Consider the following 24,825-nt stretch of genomic DNA (forward strand, 5'->3'; position numbering starts at 1 on the left):
TACATTTGAAAAGCTCCAAGAAAAAAACTAAGGAGCCGAGTACGATGCGCTTTGGAAGGCCTCCTGATGGCATTTCCTCTATCCGAACCGGATCGGGAACATGTCTTTCCGACGACATAGGAAATGTTTCCGATTACGTTGTGAGTTAGGTATTAGGAATATCCTAATCCAAACCCAACGGCATTCAGGGTGACCAAGCCATCTGAAGGAGACTTGAACATCTCTACGGGCCGCATTTCCGAACAACCGATTACGATGGATTACGATGGTGGATTCGGACAGCCTTTCCAAATCGTGCTGTCTGATTCGAATCGTGAGTCAAAATCAGACTCTGGGGGCCAGCAGCGGGCCCCTCTGCACCCGTAGCCTTCCCAGTCAGACCCGTGGGGGTACTCATAGGTCTCCCCTTACCAGGCTTGCACAGTGTGGCAGGCACCAGGGGGTGCCCGCCACAGGATGCCTGATTTTCGCCAGCCACCCCTTTCTTCAATGGGAGCCTATGCATTCAGTAGGAACATAGGCTCCCATTGAAGTCAATGGGAGTCCAACCCAATCGTAACTAGAAGCATCCAGATGCATCGTAATCGGTCGGTCAGACTCTCCCGATTCGAGTTGGTCGGAAACCATTCCCAAATCGATTCAGTTGGAATGATTTCCCTAACCGCATCAGATTCGGGCTCTTGGTCAGAAGATAAACTTTTGACAAATATCTAGCACTCATCCTATCTTACCTGCACCCCATCGCTGTTAACCTAAAACATTGACTTTGTCCCAGTCCAATGGGACCAGATAGATGCAAGTGGTGCTTTAAGCTTTTTGGCGCTAGAATGCAAAAATGTTTATTTAACCTTTAAGAATTCATATTTTGGATTCTCTGTAATGGATTTGTATTGTTTTTGTGTCATTCTAAAGATAAAAAATTCTCTATTTTAATTAATTGGTAAGTAAGGTTTATTGTACAGTTAATAAAAACTCACAATGTAAAACATACAAATGAATAAAATGCAATCATGATTACAATTAAGATACAAGCGAGTGTTTGTTGAGATCGTGAAAAGTCACAAGGAGTTTTGTTCGAAGCCGTACGGGTTAGTGAAGCGAGGTGCTCCAAGGGGCTTGGCTCAGCATTGAGTTGGCTGGTGCTTAGTGTGATCCAGGTGTCTGGGTCATAAGCATTCTGGCCACTATGTCAAAGAATTTAGTTAGTCTACAGTTTAACTGAGTCTCCTCAGGGTTAAAACACAGCATCACAGCCTGCCTGCAACTTGTTACGCCCTTCTGGTTCCATAGGGCCCGGAGTAGGGATTGTCTTATGTCCATTAGTTTTGGACAGATGCAGATTATGTGGATAAGATCCTCCTTTCCTAATAGGCAAAGCCGGCAGCTGCTTGCTGAGCTTCCCCTTTTCCAAGGTGCCAAGTGCGGTAGTATTGGTATTATGCCAAGGCGCATGTTTAAAAACCTGTTTTTAGTTGATTGCGTGCGGCCCATTTTTAGATATTCTTGTGGTTTCATGGCACTATAGTCTTTTAACACGGCCCATCCGTGGGCCCTCTTGGTCAGGGTGGCTTTATCCTCTATAGATGAGATCAACTTGGTTGCTTTCGTTACCACTTTTTTGAAGGTGTTAAGATCTGTTGACATCTCCCAGAGGTTTTTTAGATCCAGGATCTCTAATGAATCTTGAAGGTATTTCTTTGCGGGAGAGTTGCCTCTGGTAGATAATTCTCTCCAAAGATGGGAGTTTAGGGATCCGTGGTCAGCGTCTCTGATTTTCCGCCACATTTTAATATATGCCCCCCTCCTCTCCACTGTTTGTTTCAGGAGCCCGAATTCAAGATGAATTTGAGCGGGCGAAGTGTAGGAGGGTAGTTGGAATATTGCCTTGTATGCATGTCTGATGGTATTGTCTAATAACGTGGCGTCTTTTCCTTGCAGGGATTCGCTGCCGTACGTAAACATGGGTTGCAGTCGTGCTCTTATCACCTGCAAAAGGGGGCCGAAAGACCGGTCTGGAAGAATTTTCTTCAGAGGTTTAGTTGCCAGGTAGAAAGTCGTGCCCTTTCGGTGAATGGCCTCTAGTTGGGGCCTGAAAGAACCTCTACTGTCTATAAGGACGCCTAGGTATTTATAGGTTGCTACCTGCTCTAGTCTCTGACCATCCAGGAGCCAAGCGAGTTTCCTTTTTTTGTTGTAGTTCATTGACATAACTTTTGTTTTGTTTAAGTTGATGTTTAATGAGTTGTTTATGGAGAATATGCTGGTTGTATCCGGAAGGTTTTGAAGAGCAATAGGGGCCCGGCTGACAAGGACCAGGTCATCGGCGTATAGGAGGTTTGAGAGTGTGAGGTCGCCTAATCGCGGGGCATGGGATTGGTTTTCTCTAGTTCACCCGGGAGGTCAGCCAGAAAGAGGTTGAACAGCATTGGGGCTAGGACACAGCCTTGTTTCAAGCTTTTGGTGGTACTGATTTGCCTTGAGATGTGTGTTCCGGAGCCCAATTTGATCCTGACCCAGGCGTTCGTATGTAGCATGATCAACTGCTGTAGGAGCGGACTTGGTATCCCCCATCTTTTTAGCTTCTGCCAGAGTTTACTCCGGTCTACATGGTCAAATGGTTAATTGGTAGTGGATTTTTATTATGTTGTGTCTTATACTTATTTTCTGTTTTGGTGATATTAGAACATTGGAATGTTGGGAGCTCCATTGAAAACAATTGAGTGCTCTGGGCTTATAATGGCTGGTATAAGCCTGGAGCACCAACATTCCAATGCTTCTTTGTTCACAGCTCTGGCTGTGAACAAAGGCTTCAGGGAACCTGAGGAGATTCCAATCCCCTCACGCTCCCAAAAGTCTTTGTTTTTTTGTTAGAACATTCTGTCCTCTAGTGACAGAATGTTCTAATAGCCTTATAGCCCTTCGTAGATGGGCTATACCGCTATTAAAGTCCCTCTCCCTTGTTAAAGGCCCTCGCCTTCGGCTCGGGGCCTTTAACGCTGGAGAGGGCCTTTAATAGCCGGTATAGCCCTCTACGGCGGGCTATAAGGCTATATTAAATGCTTTACACATACTTACCTCTTAAGTTAAGCCTGACTGCTTGTTTGCCAAGCTACCAAGGGTTGAGCAAGAACATTTATTAAGACTTAACTTGACCTATTAGTGATTATAGTATTATTACTAGCTGCAGATTAATATCCCCACCTACTAATAATCAACTTTCCTATAATGAGCATCTAAAATATGATTAAATGTTGGCAAACTAACATAGTATTAGCCTGCCAAAGTGTTTACATATTAAACACAATTTTGTTGACTTAGATAGATCTGTGCTTTTGTCAAAACATCAGGGGCTACGACCCCTAAATGATCAGACAAGTAAAGCAAAGCCCTTCAGAAACAAGACTATAGACAACAAGTATGTAAGAGACCATGAATGTAGTCAGAAAAGTGTAATAATTTACAAATATGACACACATGCCGGAGTCCTAGAAGGTACATAAACATAATGATCCCAAGAAGATAACAGTGGCTGCTTCCCAAAAGTAACACCAGTACATTGTTAACAAATAGAGCTCACTTGGCCACTGAAAGGGTTGGTTATTGGATTAAACTGGTGACAACTGCTGAAGATGTGACTTGCATACAGCATGACAGTAACACATACAGAAAATAGCAGGTCATGATAGTGAATTGGAAAAGGCTGAAGGAACAAGACATCATCACATAAATTGAAGTGATGGAAAAGGGGATTAGATCCATGTGAACTGATGCACAGGGCAAGAATATAATGGTTTAAAGTGCAGAAAAATATAGCAAGGAAAGAGAAAAATAGAGAACTATGAAATGTAGTAGCAAATAATGTGTAAGCTGGAGGAATTACAGAAGCTACTGGGACCCGAAGTCAAACTGCAGCACATAGGGTCTAGGAAGTGATGTACTTCAGGACCAAGGAAAAAAGGAACAAACAACATAAAAGGAACTCTGGATTGAAAATGGAAAAGCCCAAAATGCAGGCATTTGTTGTGGGCTGTGTGTTACGGGGGCAGCATCACCAGAGGCATGGGTCGGCAGGAGAGAATTAGAAATATTCAGAAAAAGTACTAAATCTGTGGTGCAACAGCAGAGATTGCAGAAGGGGTACTGAAGGCATGGTGCTGCAGCTGCAGAAGAGTCAGGTAGAAGGAAGTCATATAATCAGCAGCAGAAACACCTGAAATAAGCAACTACAGTAGGGGCAAAGTATGTAGTGAGATGCAACAAGATTTAAGGTGAAAAGGAGGAACTAAAGGGTTTCAGAAGGCAGGAACCTGCAGCAGTAGCATAAGAGAAAAAGAGATCTAGAAAGGGCAATAAACACAACAGGAGCATATGCGAACAGGAGCTGCAGAAGGGGCAATGAAGACTGGCTTTTTCTATAAACACTTTGCGAATCAACCTCATACTACTGGGAGCTTTGTTCTCGCAGACTCAGTGTTGCTTAGACCCCTCCCTCAAGTACCGCTCCATCTGACTAATAGATTTGCACAATTTTTTGGGTTGGAAGATCTCGATTGACAGTTTGGAGAGGAGCCAGTCTGTGCTGGCTTCCAGGAGGTGGTCAGGTCATTTGATAATTTAGTGTCTGTTACCCAAATGACACCTTTTCCCCAGACAGAATCATCCGCACATGGTACCAGAAACATTGGAGAAGGATGGGGCTCTCTGTAATTTTAGTGCCACAGTACAAACAAATAATACCTTCCTACATTATCAGTTGTGTGTAGGACCCCGAGTGCAAATACCAAGGAGGCTCTCATTAGTTTAACCCCTGTTGGCTAATTGCCCCTGAGTACTTTACAGAACCCTCCCTCTTTAGGGACCTGTGTGAGCTTAGGTAATGATGAAGGCCAATTGACAACGTATGCTTGAAAATTGTAAGCTGGAATATAGCAGGTGTAGCCTCAAAGATTTCATTGACGGGTTGGCGATCCTTTATTATGACTTATGACATAGTTCTTATGCAACAAACTTGGGTGAGCAAGGACATAGGATTTGATGGGTTTATGTGTTTTAGCTTGCCCGCTACTCCTTCTATAGCGGGCAGAGCTAAAGGGGGTTTGTCGGCCTGGTTCAAAGTGGAAATTGCTGGTTTGATTGTACAGATATTCCAGGATCAGAGTGCGGTGCAGGTTTTTTCTTACTTGGAAAGACACTTATAAGTTGTACTTGGTACATTTTTTATAATAATAATAATTTTACACCCAAAGGTGACTTTCAAGGCCTATTTGCGCTAATTGACAGGCTTGTGGAGAGAGAGGCTCACGAGGAATGCCCCCTTAAGCTCCTGGTGGCGGGGGCCTTTAATGTAAAATTGGGGCATCCTCTGTCCCTTTCCCCAACTATCTCCGATCCAATTTCCCATGAGCTGGATCGTAACGTGATGGATGCTAGGGGGCAGATATTATTTTATTACTTGCTGGAATGGGGTATGATTAATGAGGTGCCCAACTTTATTGACCAACGCATTCCTACTTTTATAGAACGAGGTGCAGGAAGCACCCTTGACTATATATTTGTCACCTGGAGCATGGTACCCCTTATTAAGGACTGTGAGGTCCTTATTGATCCATACAGCGATCATAACCCTATTGCGGCAAAGGTAGCGCTACCACATATGGAACATAAGCCAAAACCTCCACCAATTCAGGTACTATCCACTGAGGACGCATGGTATAGGTTGGTATGGCATACAGCGAACATGAAAGCATAATGTCCCAGGTGACACCTATTACCTTTGCGCTGGTGCATAGCTGCAATTGCATACCACGCGCTCCAGCTTGTATTTTATCTAGTTTTTCAACTGATTAGTTATGATTAAAATTCTACTTTCTAGACCTAGTCACACCAACAAGCACATTCATGGTTCGACAATGCGTGCAGAGAAGCCAATACTACCTTACTCATGCAAAGCAAAATCCTAGAGATCAGACTGCGATTAAGGAAAGCAGGTAACTATATAAGCATGCTATTAAAAGAAAAAGTCAGCTTTGAAGAGGAAAAATGGGAGTCTATTGTGGGTGCTTGTCGCTCTAAAGATCCCCAAGACTTTTAGAAACCAGTACGGTCAGTCCTATCTCCCACCCTACCAGCCGATAAAGTAAACGTTCATATATCAGCTGAGACTTGGGTGATGCATTATGCCTGTCTCTACTCTACCAGACATAATGCTGCCAATGCCCCAGTACAGTTGAATTTAGCACGTCCAAATCTTCTTTTTAACGAAGGGGAAGTCAGAAAAGCAATCCTTAGCAGTAAAGGTAAGAAGGCTCCAGGGCCAGATGGAATTCCGCTGGATTTATTCAAGGAATACCCACTATTCTGGCCCCCTGTGCTCACTGCAGTTTTTAATTCTGTTTTAGTGAGGGAGTGCCAAAGTCGTGGCGATCATCCATTATAGTCCCTGTTTTTAAACAAGTATTGGCATAGCCAATAGGTCTCGCCTTTGGGACCTTCTAAGTGTTTAGCTATGAAACAGTTAATTTTGTTGCTGTAAGGATATTGTGCTGCATAACTAAATACTTATAAGGTCCCAACGGCGAGACATATTGGCTATGCCAATGCTTGGTATTAAAGGTCACAAGTCATCGTGCCAAAAGAGAGCAGGCAGTGTGCAGGCTCAAGCAGGTATTTTAGGCATACAGCTTAACAGTAAAGAGTGCAGCTGGCCCTGACAGTGCCCAATATTCACAAACCATATGGAAAAAACAAATCCATAGGGCAGCCTGCACACGTGGCAAAGGCACCAGCTTAACATGCTCCTTGCATAATGAATACTGGCCAAAGCTCACACTAAACAATTTTGGTGAATGTGTGCATGTATTGCTTGTTAGTGTGGAAAGTGCAGGGGCACTGGGGCTTCGCCTTATTATGGGAAAGGGAGGGAAAATGGACAAACAGCATGACAAAAATAGGATACGAGTAGAGAGCATAAGAGGGCAAATAGTAGACAAATGTTTGGGAGGGAGAAAACCGGGTTGCTGACTATGTTTCAAAGTGGGGCAGAGCGATGCCTAAAAATGAGAGTGAAAATGAAAGAGGAGGAGGCATAAGGAGGCGGGTATAGAGGAGGCAAAAGGAAGAGTGGAAAAGAAGGGAGGGAAATAAAGCACAAAAACTGCTGTGCCACTTGATCAATAACAGCCGCATAGAAATAATCTGTTTCACTATATGAAATGTTTTATAGAGTATTTCTAAATTGAATTTCACCCCTTCCTCCGTAACGACATGGCCTCGTCCCACTGAGTTTGCTGAAAATGGGTTTGGGTTTGTGCAAGTTTAGGTAGGTTGTTTCTCGGAAAGGGTGGGTGGGGCACTTTTTGTTTTGGTATTGCTTCCCTGGGTACTGGGTAGCCAGTTAATGGTGTCCTCTAGTTGTAAGGCCTCGTCCATTCCCCGCCTACTAAAGGTAAAGAAAGAGGTCTTGAAAAGATGGCAATGGTGGAGTTTGAGCCTGCCAGGAAACCATATTAAAGCAAAGACTGCCAACATTCAGGCAAAGGAATTTCTTTATAGTAACATTCACGCTGTTTAGTGGAGAAAAAAAATCAATTAAAGAAAAACAAGTTCCAGACAGTGCTTTCTTTGGCGCCAACATTCAAATATGTATGTTTAAACACATTTAATACAATGGATGCTTAGACTGGTGATGCAGTTCTTACCAGTGTGTTCACAATACAATATTTACGGTTCGAGTAATAGATCCCCAATGGCTTTTTCCTATGCTCAGCATGAAACCACACCACTGCTGTGACCCAATACCCCCATCTTTCCCAATGCGAATAGAAACAAAAGCTGGACGGGCTAAAAAACAAGCAGCCACGTTGCTGCCATGACCTGTTGACCACACCCTTCTCCTGCTTATAGAATGAAAGCTGCACGGGCTAAGTAACGAGCAGCCACACCGCTGCTGTGACCCGTTGTCCCTGCCCTTCCCCATGCATATAGAATAAACAAGACCTCCGAGGATCGTCAGCCGATCATGACCTGGCTTACGTGAAGTCCTCGCTGGTGCATGAGTCCGAGGTTAACCAGAACAGCTCGTCTGACTCAGAGGTAAGGGGGCACGGGGCACAGGTCCTGGAACTGCATGATTTCTCTTCAATGGTAGGGGTTGGGTTCAGGGGGTACCAGGTATTGCAGAGCGTGCACCTCCTGCAATGGAGTACTACACGTGGAGTGCCAGCTTGAAATTGTGTGTGTGTTAGATAGCTGCGTACTAGTTGCAGACGTGTGCTGTGTGCAGAGGGGTAGCCACCGCGCGACTCTGCTGTAGGCTGTTAGGAATGGGTGCTGTATGCAGGGGGTGTCAGTGCGTTAGGCAGGCATGCTCTAGCTGTGAGGAGACTGCATTGGTAGCCGCAAGGGATGTGTAAGCACGCCACCATGCATGTGCGTACCATGTCTTGTCCATATGTGTGGACAACATGCACGCGTATGCACATCTCTTGTCCATCCGCGTGCACATTTTGTCCACCCGTAGGCGTGCACATGAAATCCGTATTGATTCCAAAAGGCCCTCGCATGGCGAGGGCAGCGCACATGCGCTGCTCCCGCCAGGCGAGACCTAAAAAGGAAACATACACGATTCTAAATGCTATCATCTGATTTCTTTATTGGATTCCTCCATCAAAGTAATTGGGAGAATTGTGCTAGACCGCCTATTGGACTGGATTAACGAAAATCATATTCTGGCCCCCAGTCAGTATGGTTTAGGAAAGGGTTAGGCAAAATCCAAGAATGCCTTAATCTCCGTCTTATTTTGGCTAAATATAAATTTGTGAAGGGTGTTTCTATTCATTTGGCATTTATGGATCTGACCAGTGCGTTCGACTATGTCTCACGTTCTAAGTTGTGGGACATTAAGTAAACATGGGAGTCGATGCGGGTCTGGTCGCCTTTTGAGGCTTCTCCATCATGATCCTTCCACTTCAGTAAGGTATGGTTATGCTGGAGAATGTTCAGAGCTATTTAGCATTAAGCATGGGGTGCGCCAAGGTTGCGTCCTTGCCCTAACCCTATTTCTCCTTTGTACCAATGATTTGGAGAACACATTAGCTTTAGCGGGGGCTGATGTTCCGCAAGTGGAGAACAAGGCTGTGCCAGCACTGCTCAATACGGACAACGCAGTCCTATTGGCAAGGACTGTGAATGGCCTACATAAACTCATTGACAGCTATGCCAGTTTTATGAAGGGCCTGAGTTTGGAGCAAAACCATAAGAAAACTTGTATAATGTTATGTGGCCCCAAAAATACTAAATCCCGCAGTTTGAACGTAGAGAGCAGAAAGTTGGAGAGGGTTAGTTCCTTTCCTTATCTAGGCTTGGAATTTGATGAAAGCTGTACGTGAAACAATTGCGCAAAAAATAGAATAACACGATATACGTATGTTGTTGGGACCACCTTCTCCCTTGCAATGTCCATAGGTAAAAAGCCCATTGCCACAATTTTAGAGATTTATCATTGTAAATGTTTACCAATTTTAACATATGGCATGGGTATTTGGGGCTGCAGGGATGTACTTGCCATACATATTGAGGAGAATAGATTTTGTCGTAGAGTTTAAGGAGTCCCCCTCATCGCCACACTTTTCCCTTCATTCGGAGTTAGGTCTTGATTACATCCAAGATACTATCAATGCAGCCCCTCTAGCCACCTGGTGCTCTATTTGGGCAAACGAAGAAGCTGATTTTACCCTGCCAATTATTAGAGACTGTTTAAGCTGTACCCAAGGCCTTTCTATTCCTTGGCTTCAATATGTTAAACCCTGCTTCTCTGAACTTGGTTATGCTTCACTGTTTGAGCACCCAGAATTAATTGGCATAGGGGACCGACAGAGGGTGATGGATAGCTTCCAAAGGCACAAAAAATCTTCTCAGGATTGTCTGAAGTATCCAAACCCACTGTCAGAGATTACTGTCTTATTCAAGTACCTCCCTTAATTGCTCTGTATCTTTTATATGTAACTAATGTCCTTTTGTTGACTAGATTTAGGCTAGGGTCATTTCGTTGTTTGACATGTTTCCCGTTGAGTCAGTATTCGCCTGAAACTATTACTATTTTCCCTTTTGATGAACATTTAAGCCAAACCATCTTACGTTTAATTTTGTTTTGCCAATTTTATCTTTCATTTACTAAGAAGTTTTTACTACCAATTTTTCACAGATACAAATTCTCTAAGTGCAAAGTGGCCCTGTATTTTCTCCTGCAACTAAATGACTGTGATGTCTGCTTTGCTGTTGCAAACTTCCTAAAGTGCACTTTAGCAAAGAGGAGGAGCATGCTGTTTTAATACCAATGCACTTTAGTAGCCTCTGTCTTTATAGCATCTGTATTGCTGCTAAAATGCTTATTGTTGCTGCTACCTTTTTATTACATTTTATAAGTCTGATTTTATTATTTAATGCTATTCGCTAGTACTTGTTGCTACTTATGGATTCAGTTTAGTTGCACTGCCACTTTAGCTACGATCAAATCATTGTCTTCGCCTGCGGTTTTACTTATTTTAAATGGTAACGTGATTGTAAAATCCCCAATGAGCCTGATTTTAATGCTGTTTGTGATTATGTGTATCTTTTATGACATTTCTTCGGGTGGTAGAATAAAGAAAGAATTGAATTGAATTGACTGGGCGATGCAGAAGACTGCAGGGTGGTTACACAGGTAGATACTGGAGAGACTGCAGGACTTCGTAAACAGCAAATGGATTACACGTCTGAGTTATGTACAAGCTCAGTATGCGAAAGACAAACTTTGGAATCTTGCAGTTAAATGTCATCCTTCAAGAGGAATCACATCGGTGGAAAAAGACTGAGAGACGGCACCTATAAAGTCACAGATGATAATACATCAATTATAGATGAGTAACATTTAGAACAAGAGTGACACTCGAGTTGTCGATGATGTCACTGAGAACCCTGAAGTGAAAAACATCTCTCTTGTTCACTTTTTCCCAATTGTATGTTATTTATGCCCATAAATCATTTCTTCTGCTCTCTACTTCTATGGAGGGGTAGAGGAGTATTCCCCATCCTCTGGGAAGTGGCACCACTGCAGGCCCCTCACCACTGGTCCCTCTAGCATCAACTTGTAAGGCTTCTAAACATAGAGCACAGGCACCTTCTGAAATAGAGTTCAGTAGAAAACCTCAACACTGCCAGGAGCACAATCCCACTCCAATTGTCATGAGCGTCTGCTCCTCCACACATCACTGTCAGTGGCATTTACGCTACTCAGTTCCCAAAACTGGGATAATCCTCTAGAGATGCTGTACCTACTATTGTTCATTGGTGGGTTTTAGTGGCTATGTTTAGAGCTTGATATGAGTTAACTTTTGTAGCCAGAACTTGGACTGCCGAAGGTACGGGTGACTACTTCATAAAGCCAAGATCAAATCACAGCAGGGAAACTTGTGATAAAAAGATTCCCTAGAAGCTGTCACAACGTCCGGAAGAAAAAGCTGTAGTCACAAATAACTCTTTGCAGGATGAAGAACTTCAAAAGCTAAATGGAAGATTCCAGGGTACAGGAAAGAATTCAAGAAAAATCTCATCCTAGCACATGAAACAGGAGCCAACGGAAGGAGAGAGTAAACAGCCGCTGAAGGAGAAAGGTTGTGTTGTGATACATTCTCATTGTTGGAGACGCCTGTCCCAGATACCCGTTTTTTGCGATAACAGCAGACTGCGGGCGGTCGAGCTGCCGCTGGGACCTTGGTCAAACAGACTACGCATGCCATGATTATATCCCTTGTGAGAAAACCACTGTTGGCACTCTGAGTTTACCAATGCCCTCCAAGTTACCGTATTGTCAGACATCACCAACCCATTGAATATATTGTTGACAAGTTCGGACTGCTATGGACAGGACGTATGATTATCTATTTGAACAAAGGAGGGACTGGAGTAGGACAATATTTTACGGGGTCCAGTGTACTGGTCCAGAAACTAGTAGCACAAAGAGGGTACAAAGTTCCCCGGGAAGAGTGACGGAAAAGTGGTGTGTGTGTGCTAGTAAGAGGGGGGAATCCCCTTGTTGGAACTAAAACCCTCACACACCCAGCAAGCTAGGTGTCATGCTTCATCATATGGGTTCTGCTCCTCGTCAGACTGGCGCTGCAATGTCTGACGGGCTCCCGAAACCGGGGCTCTTTATCGGAGATCTTTTGTTCCGGCCATATGGTGCATGCGTGTAAGAGGGCGGGGAAGTGTGGTCGTGACGTGAAAGTGAAGCTAAAAAAGGTGGGTCAGTCCACGACCTATTTTATTCTCGTGGTAGACTCCCTTGGTTAAAAGGGGTGAGAGGGGAGGTAAATGCCCTGGACCTATCCAAGCAAATTAACTACTACCCTCAAATCTGGTCGACATGTTTCTTGCCTGATGGCAATTCTTCAGGACCTCAGTAGATAGTACCACACAGTGAAAAGTAAAATTAGTGATGGATAAAACTTGCAATGAGGTATACAAGCTTCTATGGTCGGTAATACCGGAGTGCAGGCCGATTGGTCCTGCTGCAGTATTGTGACCCCAGAAGATTCCCTGAGGTACCTCGCAGTCTGCTCCCGTGGGACCGGCTGAGAAGGTATGGTACCTTCGGCGGCATCCGGTCCTGACCGAAGCACCTACCCCACGAGCAGCGTCCGAACAAGACGCAGAGCAGCTGGTATGATTATCTAGCCTGTTTAAGATAACCATATTTATGGTATCGTGATTTATTTTTGGAGAGTGTGAAGGACCCTTTGGCGAATCATATGAGATATCAAATTTGTGTGTGGGATTCTTAAATTTTAATCCTGAAGAAGGTGCTGGCTTTCTACTTTCACGCCCACCGAAACGCGTCGATGCAATTTTTGAGTTATTCTGCACTAAGTTTTTGTAATAACCACTCCAATTACGATATTCTACGAATTGTGCAGTGTGATTGTGTTTTATACTAGTGCAGCTATCTCTAAGCTATAGGAATTATTTTCCTTATTATCACTGTCTCCCATTGTATGTTTGCAATATATTATTGCTGATTTTTGTATCAAATGAAATATTTTCTTAGTAATATATGATGTTTTTAAATTGAAATAAATTGCATACTTTTTTAATTATTCCTTCGTTGCTATTATCTTTGCATGTTCGCTGTTTGCTCCAGTGTTTGAACTGAATGTTGTTGGTAAGCATTAATGCTTTTAGGCTGTGTCTATAAAGCTTACAATGCTAGTGTAAGTTTGTTCAAAGGTGATTTCTTGCTGTGACCTATAGTCTTTTGGTACCCCACCCCTTTGGTCTGTGGGTCCCTCTCTTTTACTAGAGATATATTCTCCAACCAAACTGGAGCCTTATATAGTAGAAAACTGGAAATGATGAAACCCCACCATGTGGCAATCCCCATGGTGGAATGGGAAAACTAATAGAAAATAAAGGACGAACAGCCATCTTGGAAGGGAAAAGAAAAGAAAACTCAGAATCTGACTACCAGTAGAGCCCTTTTAAAGTCCACCTTTATACTTTCAGGCAAGTGATTGTATTTTTAGGGTCAAGCCCTTGGGTAAACAGCCAGCTTCGCCTTATTTACAAGGCAGCGTTAAGCCACTTAATGGGGCTTATTGCTGCCTTGTAAATAAGGCACCCTTTCACACTGTACTCAGCGTGAAAGAGGAAGGCAATGGGTGTTTCAGTGGGCGTTCCGCTGCAACACCCATTGATTTTGGTGCTGCCTCCTATTTACAAGGGTGGCGTAAAAAGGAAGCAGCGCCAAAATTACGACGAAGGAAAACCTGGTCTTACCCTGGCTCAATGAGGAGAAACGCTTTTTTCCATAGTTTTTGCCGTTTCTTTATTTGCTGCCTTGTGCAGGACACATATAAACAGCAAATTGGCATTGATTGTGCATGTACAGGAAGATAACCCTTCCTGTGCTCATAAACAATAAAAACAAATAACGTTTTGAAACTTTTATGTGTGCTGCATTAAGCAGCATACATAAAAGTTTCAAAACTACATGAATGTTTGTTTATGTGCAAGAAGGGAGACCTAGCTGCACATAAATAGTCATTTCCCCCAACGCAGACACCCTTGCACTATGGTGCAAGTGTGCTTGCTTTGGCACTAGGCAACTGAACTAGGGGAATACAGGAGTGCGCCTCATTCTTATGAATATGACGCATTCCTGCGTTTTCAGAATGGAGAAGCGTGGCGTTAGCAATGTTTGCTTAATGCTATGCTTCTCCATTCTGTTGTAAATATGCCCCTAAGTATTAAAATTATTACTTTCATACCAGGGAAATTGTAGCTCTGGCTGGCATGTATTATCTACATGGAGGCATTCCAAATTGACAGAACCTTTTTTTTAGATTACTGTTGGTATTCCTGCCTGGTGGTCTGTGGTAGTCACTGCTGGTAATCTTGCATACAGTGGCCACTAATGTAGTCTTGTCTAATGTGGTCACATGTTACAACAATAACAATATTAGCAGTTCTCAATAATTTACATTGAACATGAGTAGCTCCTATTCAAGGCGCTCATTTTTGCTCTCAGAGCCTACACTCATAAAGGCCCTCTTTATCTCAGATCAAGATTAGCTCTATTTGCAAACCAGATCCTTAAGATCAAGTACGTTAAAATTGCTCCTAGTTCCTCGCATCTACAAAGCAACAAGAGGCGGGAGTTCCTTTTCCTATATGGCTCGCAGACTGTAGAATGCACTACCTCATGGTTTGGTTACTGCCCTTCGAAACTCTGTTTCAGAAAGTCTTAAGACTTAGGGCCTCATTAGGATGGCGGTTTTTCCGCATCCTCCGGGCCGGCGGAAGTGTCCGCCGGCCTGGAGGATGCGGAAAAACCGCGGCGGAGACTCCAAAGACCCACCGCCAAATTAGGATGGCTGGTGGGTCTGGAATTCCGTCCGCCGCTTTTCCGCCGCGGTCGGCTTCCGACCGCGGCGGAAAAGCTATAACATGGCAGGCGGTGTCTATGAGACACCGTCCGCCATATTATGATGTTTGTGTAAATATGCTTTTCCACGGCGGCTTTTCCGCCATGGAAAAGCATACGGACATTCACTTTGGGGGCCCGTTGCGGGCCCCCTGGGTGAATGGGGGGTGGGGGGTGCACATGGGGGGTACCTATGGTACCCCCCTGCATTTGCGTACACAAAGCAGCAGGCACCGTGCGGTGCCTGCCGCTTTGTGCATGTAAATGCAACACATGCATTTTTAACATTGCGGCGGGTGCAGCTTGAAGCTGCACCCGCCGCAATGTTAAAAATAGAGGATGTGACCGCCACCCTGGCGGTCACATCCTAATTGCCATGGAGGGACCGCCGCTGCCCATGCGGACGGTCCCTCCTACTCAGGGGTGGCGGACGGACGCAAGTCCGTCCGCCATCCTAATCGGCCCCTTGGTTTTTTGACTCCTGGATGTCAGGCTAATGGGTTCTTTTCTCTTTTTAGACTTTTTTCTATGTTTAACTGTCTGCTAGTGCTGAGACACCTCTCTAGAGGCAACTGCATTCTCTAGAAATGTCATGAATTGAACACTTTCACAAAATGTTGGAGACCCCTGTCATTCCTACTTCATCGTTGTCTTCACAAACAGATAGTTCATCCCTGAAAGCTGAAGAACACACCCATCAATCGACATGTAGTAACAGTCATACGCAAACTATATAATGAAACACACATGCAAGTTAGGCCTGGGTGGTGAACTCCACTCCGTTCACAGAGGTTGTGCAGTTTTCTGCACTCCTTGCTTTGCGAAGCCTGCTTAGTGCAGCGGAGTTTTTTCCCCACTCGCGTTCGTGAGCGGTAAGTTGGTGAGCACAAGCTGCTGCACGGGTAGTATTTCTACCTGAGTGGCAAGAAGATCAGCTCGAACTGCAGTTCCTGCTGCACTCCTCCACTTGCGGTATGCCGCAGAATTTTTTTGTCACTTTGCTGAGTGCAGCGTATCGAAACTCCGCGAATTACGCCAGGCCTCGTATAAAGGGCACGAACAAGAAAAAATTCCACCAGATGATGAACAGCACATCTACCTCGAAAATTCTACTGAGAGTCTTCCGAAATGTGCGCAGGTAGAGAGCTGCATGTGTTGTAGATAGCACAGCTCAGGAACAGTGATTAGATCTGTCTCTTTCTGCGCTGGGCTGTCTGCAACTTGGAGAAATACAGGGGTTAATTATATGCGGAGGCAGCCTATAACACGCAGTTGCATAAAAACAAACACACAGGTGTTTCCTCTGCAGGTGTACACATTCATGATACGGGCACTGATTGTGATGGTTGGCTCAGATTTACTACAGGATTCGCTTAATCTATACAATGTGATAATCTGTACAAAATAAGAATGTTTGGTGATGCTTGCTAATGTTTGTTTATAAGCTGAATATGTACATTTACAGTTGCATCAATTTGTTTACTTGAAAATGTGCTCTAATTGAATACGTATGTCCCTATTTCAATATTAGTTTCAAAAATAGGTATTTAAGTTATAGTAAGGTGAAGTAATGCTGATGAGCACTGATTTTGCTTCTATAACAGACACTTCAAAACGCACAGTTCCTGAATCCGATATGTATCCGCTACCAGATGTCTTAGAATATGGGAATAGAACATATAGAATCCTCCGTGGAAATATGTCCTGGACTGAGGCTATGAACATCTGCCTTCAGAACGGAGAGCAGCTTGTCAGCATTACAGACCAGTACTACCAAGCCTTCCTCACCATCATCGTCAATCGAATAGGATATCCCCATTGGATTGGTTTCTCCACCGTACACGTATGTAGATATTCTTAATTTTAGATCTACTAAAGTGCACAGTACAGCAAAGAACACGCATTATTACGTTAGCAGTACCTATTTTTCTGATCTGTCATTAATAAACATTTGCAAACACTCATTATGAATGCCCCAGGAACTTACGATGGGGGTGGAAACAGAGCTATCGGCTTTATCGGAACTTAAAAGGTCTGCAGAAACACTGCATACATGTCGCAGTCATAACCTGCAGGGCGATTGAGAATGAGGAATTTCAAAGGGAAACTGACCCAAAATTACAAATTCCTCAATCAATTACTTTCCATTCAGTTGAACGCCTGATGCACAATTAAGACCGGTTGGACTCATAATGAGACCGTCACAGGGGCGATGGGTGACATTTGAAAGTGGTGGGGTGCAAAGTGATTTGCATACAGCACCGTAGCGAGCTCGCGCCGCGACGAGTCCGAACCCCAAAAGGGGGGTTTGGGGGGATAACCCCCCCCTTAGAAAATTTTGAAAAAAAAGAAGAAAAATCGTGCATTTTCAAGCAAATTTGAGAAAGCAGGAAGGTTAATAAAGCAATTGTGAAAGTGCAGTTATTACATTAATAGATGGCATAACATAGGTAACTGCTTATTCAGTATAACCACAGAGCTTCATACATTCACACTTGTAAAAGCCTCTAATGTGAGCCATGAGGTCTTGCCTAAGGCGCAAACTGGACTGATTAAGGTAATGCATTTTAAATATAAAATGGAAATGTGAAAGGAGTTTGTAGGAAGACTTCATGGACATTGTTGGTAATTTAAACACCATTATTCAGCTCATGGATATCTTCTAATAGTTATGCGCGGCAGCTTGCCTCTCTAAAGGCATAGAAAATCCTCTGAAACATCACACAAGATGCATTCTAAAATGTTACAAGTCATGCACTAGGCTGCCTTTTTACGTACATTAAGCACGTACAGGGATATTATTACAGAGTAAAATATTTGATGTAAACAAGGGAGTAGCCAGAAAAAGAAAATATGCCCCAGACAGGCTTTGAGGGAGAGCTCCCCCTGAGGGAGTTCTAAAGCATATTTCCTGCCCCATCACCCTTTCAGTCTTTTTCGTCCTTTCAGTCCTTCAACACATATTTATTTTTCTATCGGTTTCCGTCCTCCTTTGATAATCTTTGTAATTTTTCTAATAGTTCTTTATTCTTGCTGCCCTTCATTCACCCATCCTTCCTTCTCTGCAGCTGTCATTCTTCCTTTCTTCACCAATACATTCATGCTTTTGCCTGTGCATCTCTATCTTCACCCATACTTCCTTTTTTAAATCCTTCCAACTATTAGTCTCTTTATTGAGGCATCCTTCTCTTCATCCATTCACTTATTCTCTCCATCCATCGTCCATTGTTCTGTCCATCCAACCAATCATCCATCCACCAGTCCACCCCTTTCCCCATCTATCCATCTCTCATCCCCACTTATCTTTCTTCCTTTGAGGCTGTCTTGTGCCATTTGTTCCATCGCTTCATAAAGTCTTTATACTGCTCCCCTACAGTGGTATTTATGAGCATCATTTTGGAAACTAGCGGTCTCTGATCAAACTAAGATCAGCTATAAACAAACAATTACATGTTTCATATTACTCAGAACTGCTCAGTGTCACCCACCCTTTAAGCTGCTAAATTGGCAGTTGATGATGCCCCTGGATGTAAATGTGGAATGTCCAGTATTGACCTCTTTTCCCCTTGAGTTTGTGAAGCATTTTAGTTTTTCTCGAAGGGGAGGGTGGTGGTGGTCTATAGCTTGCCAGTTGCCACGGTGCGTCCAGGCTTAGTGGGGCTACGCCCCTACACCCCAATGGACGCACCGCGGCTGTCACAATGCCTCTGTATTTCTGATGCAGGTCATAATATTGCTGTCATGCTCTTTCTGTACACTTGATACGAGTGGTATTTTTATTGCCATATTGTTGCAGTGCCCTTAACATGCTGATGGAACGACATTCAGCATGTACTTGTTTCTAAAGAAATTATGGTAATAAAAAAAATATTCAACTTTTCTCTATTTGAACTATACTGTTACGCCAGCTTTAAACATGAGAAATTTAAGGCTTTCATCAGCTAGACCAACAAAGATGTACCAGGATTTTCAGAAAAGTATGGACATAAGCCTTTGAATTTATTTATAGGGGCCACCACCACAGAGAGTAAAAAAACATCTAAAAACGTAGAAAAATTATTTTAACACGAGAATTCCCCACAGGCCAACCTTCCTAGCATGCATAAAGGTGCACATCAGATCTGCTCAGCCTACTAACACCGTTCATTCTCTAAGTTCTATCAATTCTAGGACCGGCGCTTAATTGTAAAATAGTAAGTGCAGGGGGCAATGGATTACTTGGGAGCCCACCGCTTTACTGTCAAACACCAGGATTGCCAAATGAAAAGGCTGCTAGTCTTGATTCTTTCTACCTTGTTCCTCTTTCTTCCACATTCATTACTTTCTTTTAATCCCATGCTTGCAGGTTCTTTCTCATCTCTGCTTTCTACCTATGTCACTGAATTCTGTCTTTCTCTTATTCGTGATTTCTCCATTCTTTGCTTTTCCCTCTCTTGCTCTGGGTCAACATCTGATAATGAAAAATAAGTCCCAGTCGTCCAAAATTTGCACCGGTGCCCACCACCTGCAACCTAAGCTATTACTAGGACCATCTTCAGAGAAAACAAGAATAGTATTCAACAACCAAATTCACCCATGCGCCAACAGGAAACCCAAGAGCGACAGAGTCAACATCACGCTGTAAAAGGGCCCTGAAGAAACAGAAACTGCAAGTCGACATGGTAGTACCCCTACACAGTGAGGGTACCCAAACCACCAGTCACTGTGGGCCACACTAAAAGCCATGCCCCGCTAAACAAATCTCTGTTAAAATAGCAAAGCATAAAATAACATAACATGACCTAACATAACAAAACAAAGAAATTGATATATAAGCAATGGTACCAAGATGTGTCACTTAAAATTTTAAAGAGATATTAAAGAAAAAGGAGACTGAGACTCTAAACAAGCGAGTATGCTGTGTATGCATCTTTTAACATTATGAAAAATGCATGGATCATTTGACAAATTTGTATTAAACAACACTGTTTACACAACAGCAGAATGACAGGACAGTGCAGAACATAAGCGACATATGTTGTAGAACTGCACAATTGCCCTAGTTCTCGGATAAAATAACAAACTCATTAAATTCTCTGTAGAGATAGATAGAAGGATTCTACAGTGATTGGTATCTTATTCTGAATTGGAAGTATCAATGAAGAAAAACATGTTCTACATTTCTGCCCTGCTAAGGAATATGCTCTGCCCTCCACTTGTGCGTGCCAGGCAATTCTTGGAAAGAAGCTTCCCGTGTGTAGCTGTAGAAAACAAAGGAGGCCTGTGCATGGAGCAAAACGCGCATGGGGCATACTTCAAGGGAGCTGGCTAAACTCTTCTGCCTGGGAAATTCAGACCGCTCTGATGCCGAATAAGCAGGATTTTCTAGGCAGTAGAGTGATGATGCAGATAAGAGTGAACTGAAGTAATACTAAATATCTTTACTCCCAACAGAGTGCATAACTTCAACACTCTGCTAAAGGTCACATAACATGAACAGCACATTAAGAAAAAAATGTCCAGTTCTATTCAACATCAGATAATAATGTCATGGAAGTCTGTCTTCCTAATGCCACGCTCTGTGGGCTATTCTGTAGCATTATGCAATGTTTAGTCAAACATAGAGCCCAAAATAAACCCACTGACAGGCAGTCAAGCTGTTTGTTATTGATATGAAGCACCCCTCCACCTTTCACTCTACCTGCAGCCCCCACCCACCCTCAGCAGTGCAGCGTGGATGGCAGCTGGGTACAGTGCGGGCACCAGACCAGTGGCATCCTGTGATTCGGTGCCACGGGGCGCCCTGGTAGGTGGTGTCAGGGAGCCTCTGTGGGGGGGCGTAAGGGTGGAAAACACTGTATCGGAAAGAGGGTGTCGTGGGGAGGGGCTCTGACTCATCGTCCAAAGCTGTGCACAGGGAGAGGAAGTTTCAATCCGAGCTGGAGTAAGGTGTTTCCTCTCCTTCCAGATACTGAGATCCGTCACATCCTGTCCTGGCCGTAAACATTCCTGCAGCTGAGAAGGGCCGTGCAGGCACACACAGACACAAAGACACTTACACGCCACACACACACACCGAAACGCCGAGGCAGAGGCCACCAACACCCATGCATGCCTAAAATAGGAGTACAGTTACACATACTAACCAGAGACAAAAAACATGCAGCCAGTGATACACGGCATACCGAACCGAGCAGAAGGGCAAGCGCGCGGAAGCAAGCACAAGTAAATAACTTTGCCACTATTCGGCTAACATGACACCTACTTATTTATGTACCCACAAACACATATAGGTGTGAGTGTGTAAACATGAAGGAAAAGACACAGAGGTTCGGCATACAAAGGAGCTAGTGAACACAAGTACTCTAAATCACACAGACAAAAACACCTTTTTGCACGTGTGCACGCACACAGAAATCCGGATTTGCATAATAGCTCATATTGTCACGGACACACACAGACAAACACGTCTGAATGCGTACTCGTCATATACCCAGTATGTAGGCCCAACATAAACTCAGACATATTAACACAAATTCAAAAGTAAACAAAGTTATTCACTCACTGGGAGCTTGGCAGGGCATGCGGACTGCCACCACCCTGAAACAGCGGTCTGCTCATCCTGGCAAAGATGTGGCCACGCGCGCTCTCCGGACCGCCTCGCCTGTCGCCTGTCTGGTGATGATGATACGCATACAGACTGTGCCCCCCTAGCCAATCCTGGCGCTGCATGCAGCCCCAGGACTGGCTTGGGGGGCACAGTCTGTATTCGCCCTGAATCGCCCTGAATCCTCCCGGCCCTGGCGGCCTGAGCAGCACCCCTGGGACCCGCTGGTACAATGCGCTGCGCATGCTCGAGCTGATCACAGCCCTGTGTCACTCAACTTGAGTGACACATGGCTACACCAGCCCGAGACTTAGGATGCCGCCCCGCAGCTCAGCCGCCCCCCGCACCACCCCCTGGCTTCAGCGGCATGACGAAATGCAATTGTATTTTGCCTGCTTAGCGGACGGCTAAGCAGGCAAAAATACAATTGCTTTTATTTTGCCAATAGCGTGCGTGCGTCCATGTGGCTTGGTGGGGCTACGCCCCCACGCCCCAATGGACGCACCGCGGCTGGACCCTCATTACCTTAAGAAGAGGTACCACACTCTGATGGTAAATTGTCCCATCCTTCAAAGTTCAATGCAGCTGCATTACTTATACATGGATGTTTAAGTAATGCTGTGGACCATAAAGATGAATTGCCCTAGCCCAGGCCGACATTTCGCATGGAAGATAGATTGCTTGAAGTATGTGAAATGTTTTCTGAATTGTTAAATGTGACTTTAGCGATATTTTCAATTTCCCAATACAGGAAGATGCTGACTTTGAGTGGTCAGATGGCACGAGGTCTTTGTTTACATCTTGGAAGGATGACGGCTCCCAATATCTTGGTGAATGCGCCTACATCGACACCGATGGAGACTGGAACGCTGATGACTGTGAAACTATTCTACAAGGAGCTGTATGTCATGTGCCCCTTGGTAAGTCAGTGCAAGCTTAGCAGCTGTGGTCAATTCAGTGTTTCTCACAATTCGAACTGTAGAAATATCCAAGCACTAAATATTGGAACGACATTCCAGCAAAGCTTATCTTCTAAATTGAAATTAATTAATTTATAATTAGATGCACATCTCTCACTCTTACATGTTACACTTCAGAAATCGGGCCTTGTTATTCACGTCAGAAAATCATTCCATAATCGTGATCAATATATGTAGGACAGCTTAGATATTGTATTCCTTTCTTCTGTGAGTGATATACCTATCAAGTCACTGCCATAACGTTCTCTTATCATCAAATAAATCTTTCTTTCTTTCAAGGAAGTTTTCTGGGTATTGTAGTTTTCTTGTCATATCTGTGAGTAGGGACAGCCCCATTACTCCTCTGTTTTATGAAGAATGAGTCCTGATTCACTTTGGCTCCCTGAGGCTATCAGCCTTGAAGCTTGAAGGCTTTTTGTAATAATGTGTTCTTATCATTCTGGGCCTGATTACGATGCCGAATGAATCGGGTCCTGTGAGTCCGGAAGACTGATTACGATGCCTCCCAACATTGTTCTGTCTAACTAGCTTTGACTTCAATGGGATTCTGTGTTTGAATGAGAACACAGGCTCCCATTGAGAAAAGGGGATGGTTAGGAAAAACCTTGCACCCTGTGGCGGGCACCCCATGGGGCCTGCCACATTGTGCATGATTGGGGAGAGGGGTCCCTTGGGTTTCCCCCACTTGCCCAATTCAGTCACCTCTGGGTGAAGAGGGGCGCGCAACGAGCCCCCAAATATAGATTCGTAAAGCTGTTTCATCTCGGGCAAACCAAGTCGGAACGGCTGTCCGAATCGATCATCACTCATCTGGAAACCGTGCCCATTAAGCTGAACCATTCGACTCCGAAAGACTCAGACCAACCCAATACCTTTTGGAACTGATTCATAATGCTCAGACAGTTTCTGGAAATCGTAATCAGTCTTTGGGAAACTGTACGGTTCGGTAGGAAACAAGGGTTCTAGTGCAATAAGGAATCGGAGTCCTTCCTAAAGACATCGTAATCGGCCCCTTAGGTGTAACTGTTCCCCAAAGACTATCTTTACAGGGCACTTCCATTGGCAGTGAACCAAGGTAAATGTATTATTGCAGATATGCCCTTTTGTTCCAAGAAACAGCATTGAGTAATCGTTTTAAGTAATACAAATGAAATTCAGTCCTTAACTTCCTGACACAATGCAAATAATATAATCTCTACAAAGAGAGAGGAAAATAATAATACATTTTCTAAAAATGAGATTAACATAACATATTGACAATCAATATGAATGGAATGTTGATTAGAAATTAGAAAAGCAATTAAAGGAGGTAAGAGAGAGACAGCCTAGAAATATATGCATATCTGGATAGCCCAACCTTAGCTTAAGGGCAGTGGAGCATTGGTCAAGGTCAAAGCCAATCATACAGTCAGTGAGCGATGGGAGTGGTAGCTGGGTTATCAAAGCAGAAGTAGACAGTTACTGCATCTACCGGCCTTACCAATGGCCCACCCATGTTTTTAATTTAAATGGGATGTAACTTGGGAGACCATCTAGTGCATGCAAGGCTGGACTGGGTACCCACAGAAGATTTTGCAATGTAGTCAAGGAACAATGGAACGTTGATTAGACAGAGTCACATACAAATGCTTTGATGCAGACCATCAAATATATTACCTTATGATCGGCCTCCTACCATGGCCCATGGCAGGAGGCCGATCATAAGGTAATATAAAGCCAATCAGGAACACACAGGGGTGAGACTCCATCCATAAATAGATAGATTGGAAACAGAGGGGGGAAGTTTATTTAAAGATAAAGAGTAACAAAGGTTGTCAAGATAACCACATGATCTCCCACCACATCCATTTGGTTGCTGATAACTTGATTGTGGGAGACAAGTAGAAACAACATAGATATAGCTGACCTCTGGCGTCGAGGTATATATTCATCCCAGGTGACGGTGCAAGGGTGGGGAGTTGTAGTTAATAAGCTGTGGGTTGTCGACTGTAGCACAATGCAGACTAGCGGTCTCCGACCTTATCTGTAATATGAGCTACTTATATTCAATGAATGTCATCCCAAGCTATGACCACACCAGATAAGATTACAGTTGTGGCAAAAAAGTATGACCAAAGGAAGTGGGCCTCTTAAATAAGGTCCAGCAAAGTGTGATACATTTTGATATTTTTAAATATTTGACTCAGTGGTAAGTAGTGGTTCAGTAGAGGACTTCAACAACTGGCAAGATATTTCTTATACTATTCTGCTACTTCATGTGGTTATACATCATACAATAATGTTACCCCCTAGCCCAGTGTAGA

The 24,825-nt window shown here is 43.9% G+C and overlaps 1 protein-coding gene across 1 annotated transcript in view; it reads left to right on the top strand.

Moving 5' to 3' along the window:
• Positions 1–24,825, top strand: part of PLA2R1 (phospholipase A2 receptor 1) — a 974,624-nt gene that overhangs the window by 884,362 nt on the left and 65,437 nt on the right. Inside the window, exons 24-25 of the mRNA XM_078681678.1 lie at positions 16,561–16,799; positions 22,294–22,462. Of these exons, the coding sequence (XP_078537804.1) occupies positions 16,561–16,799; positions 22,294–22,462 (408 nt within the window). The remainder of the gene's footprint in view (positions 1–16,560; positions 16,800–22,293; positions 22,463–24,825) is intronic.

This window comes from Lissotriton helveticus, chromosome 3_1 (assembly GCF_964261635.1).
Source record: "Lissotriton helveticus chromosome 3_1, aLisHel1.1, whole genome shotgun sequence".
In the NCBI taxonomy this organism is placed as follows: Eukaryota; Metazoa; Chordata; class Amphibia; order Caudata; family Salamandridae; genus Lissotriton; species Lissotriton helveticus.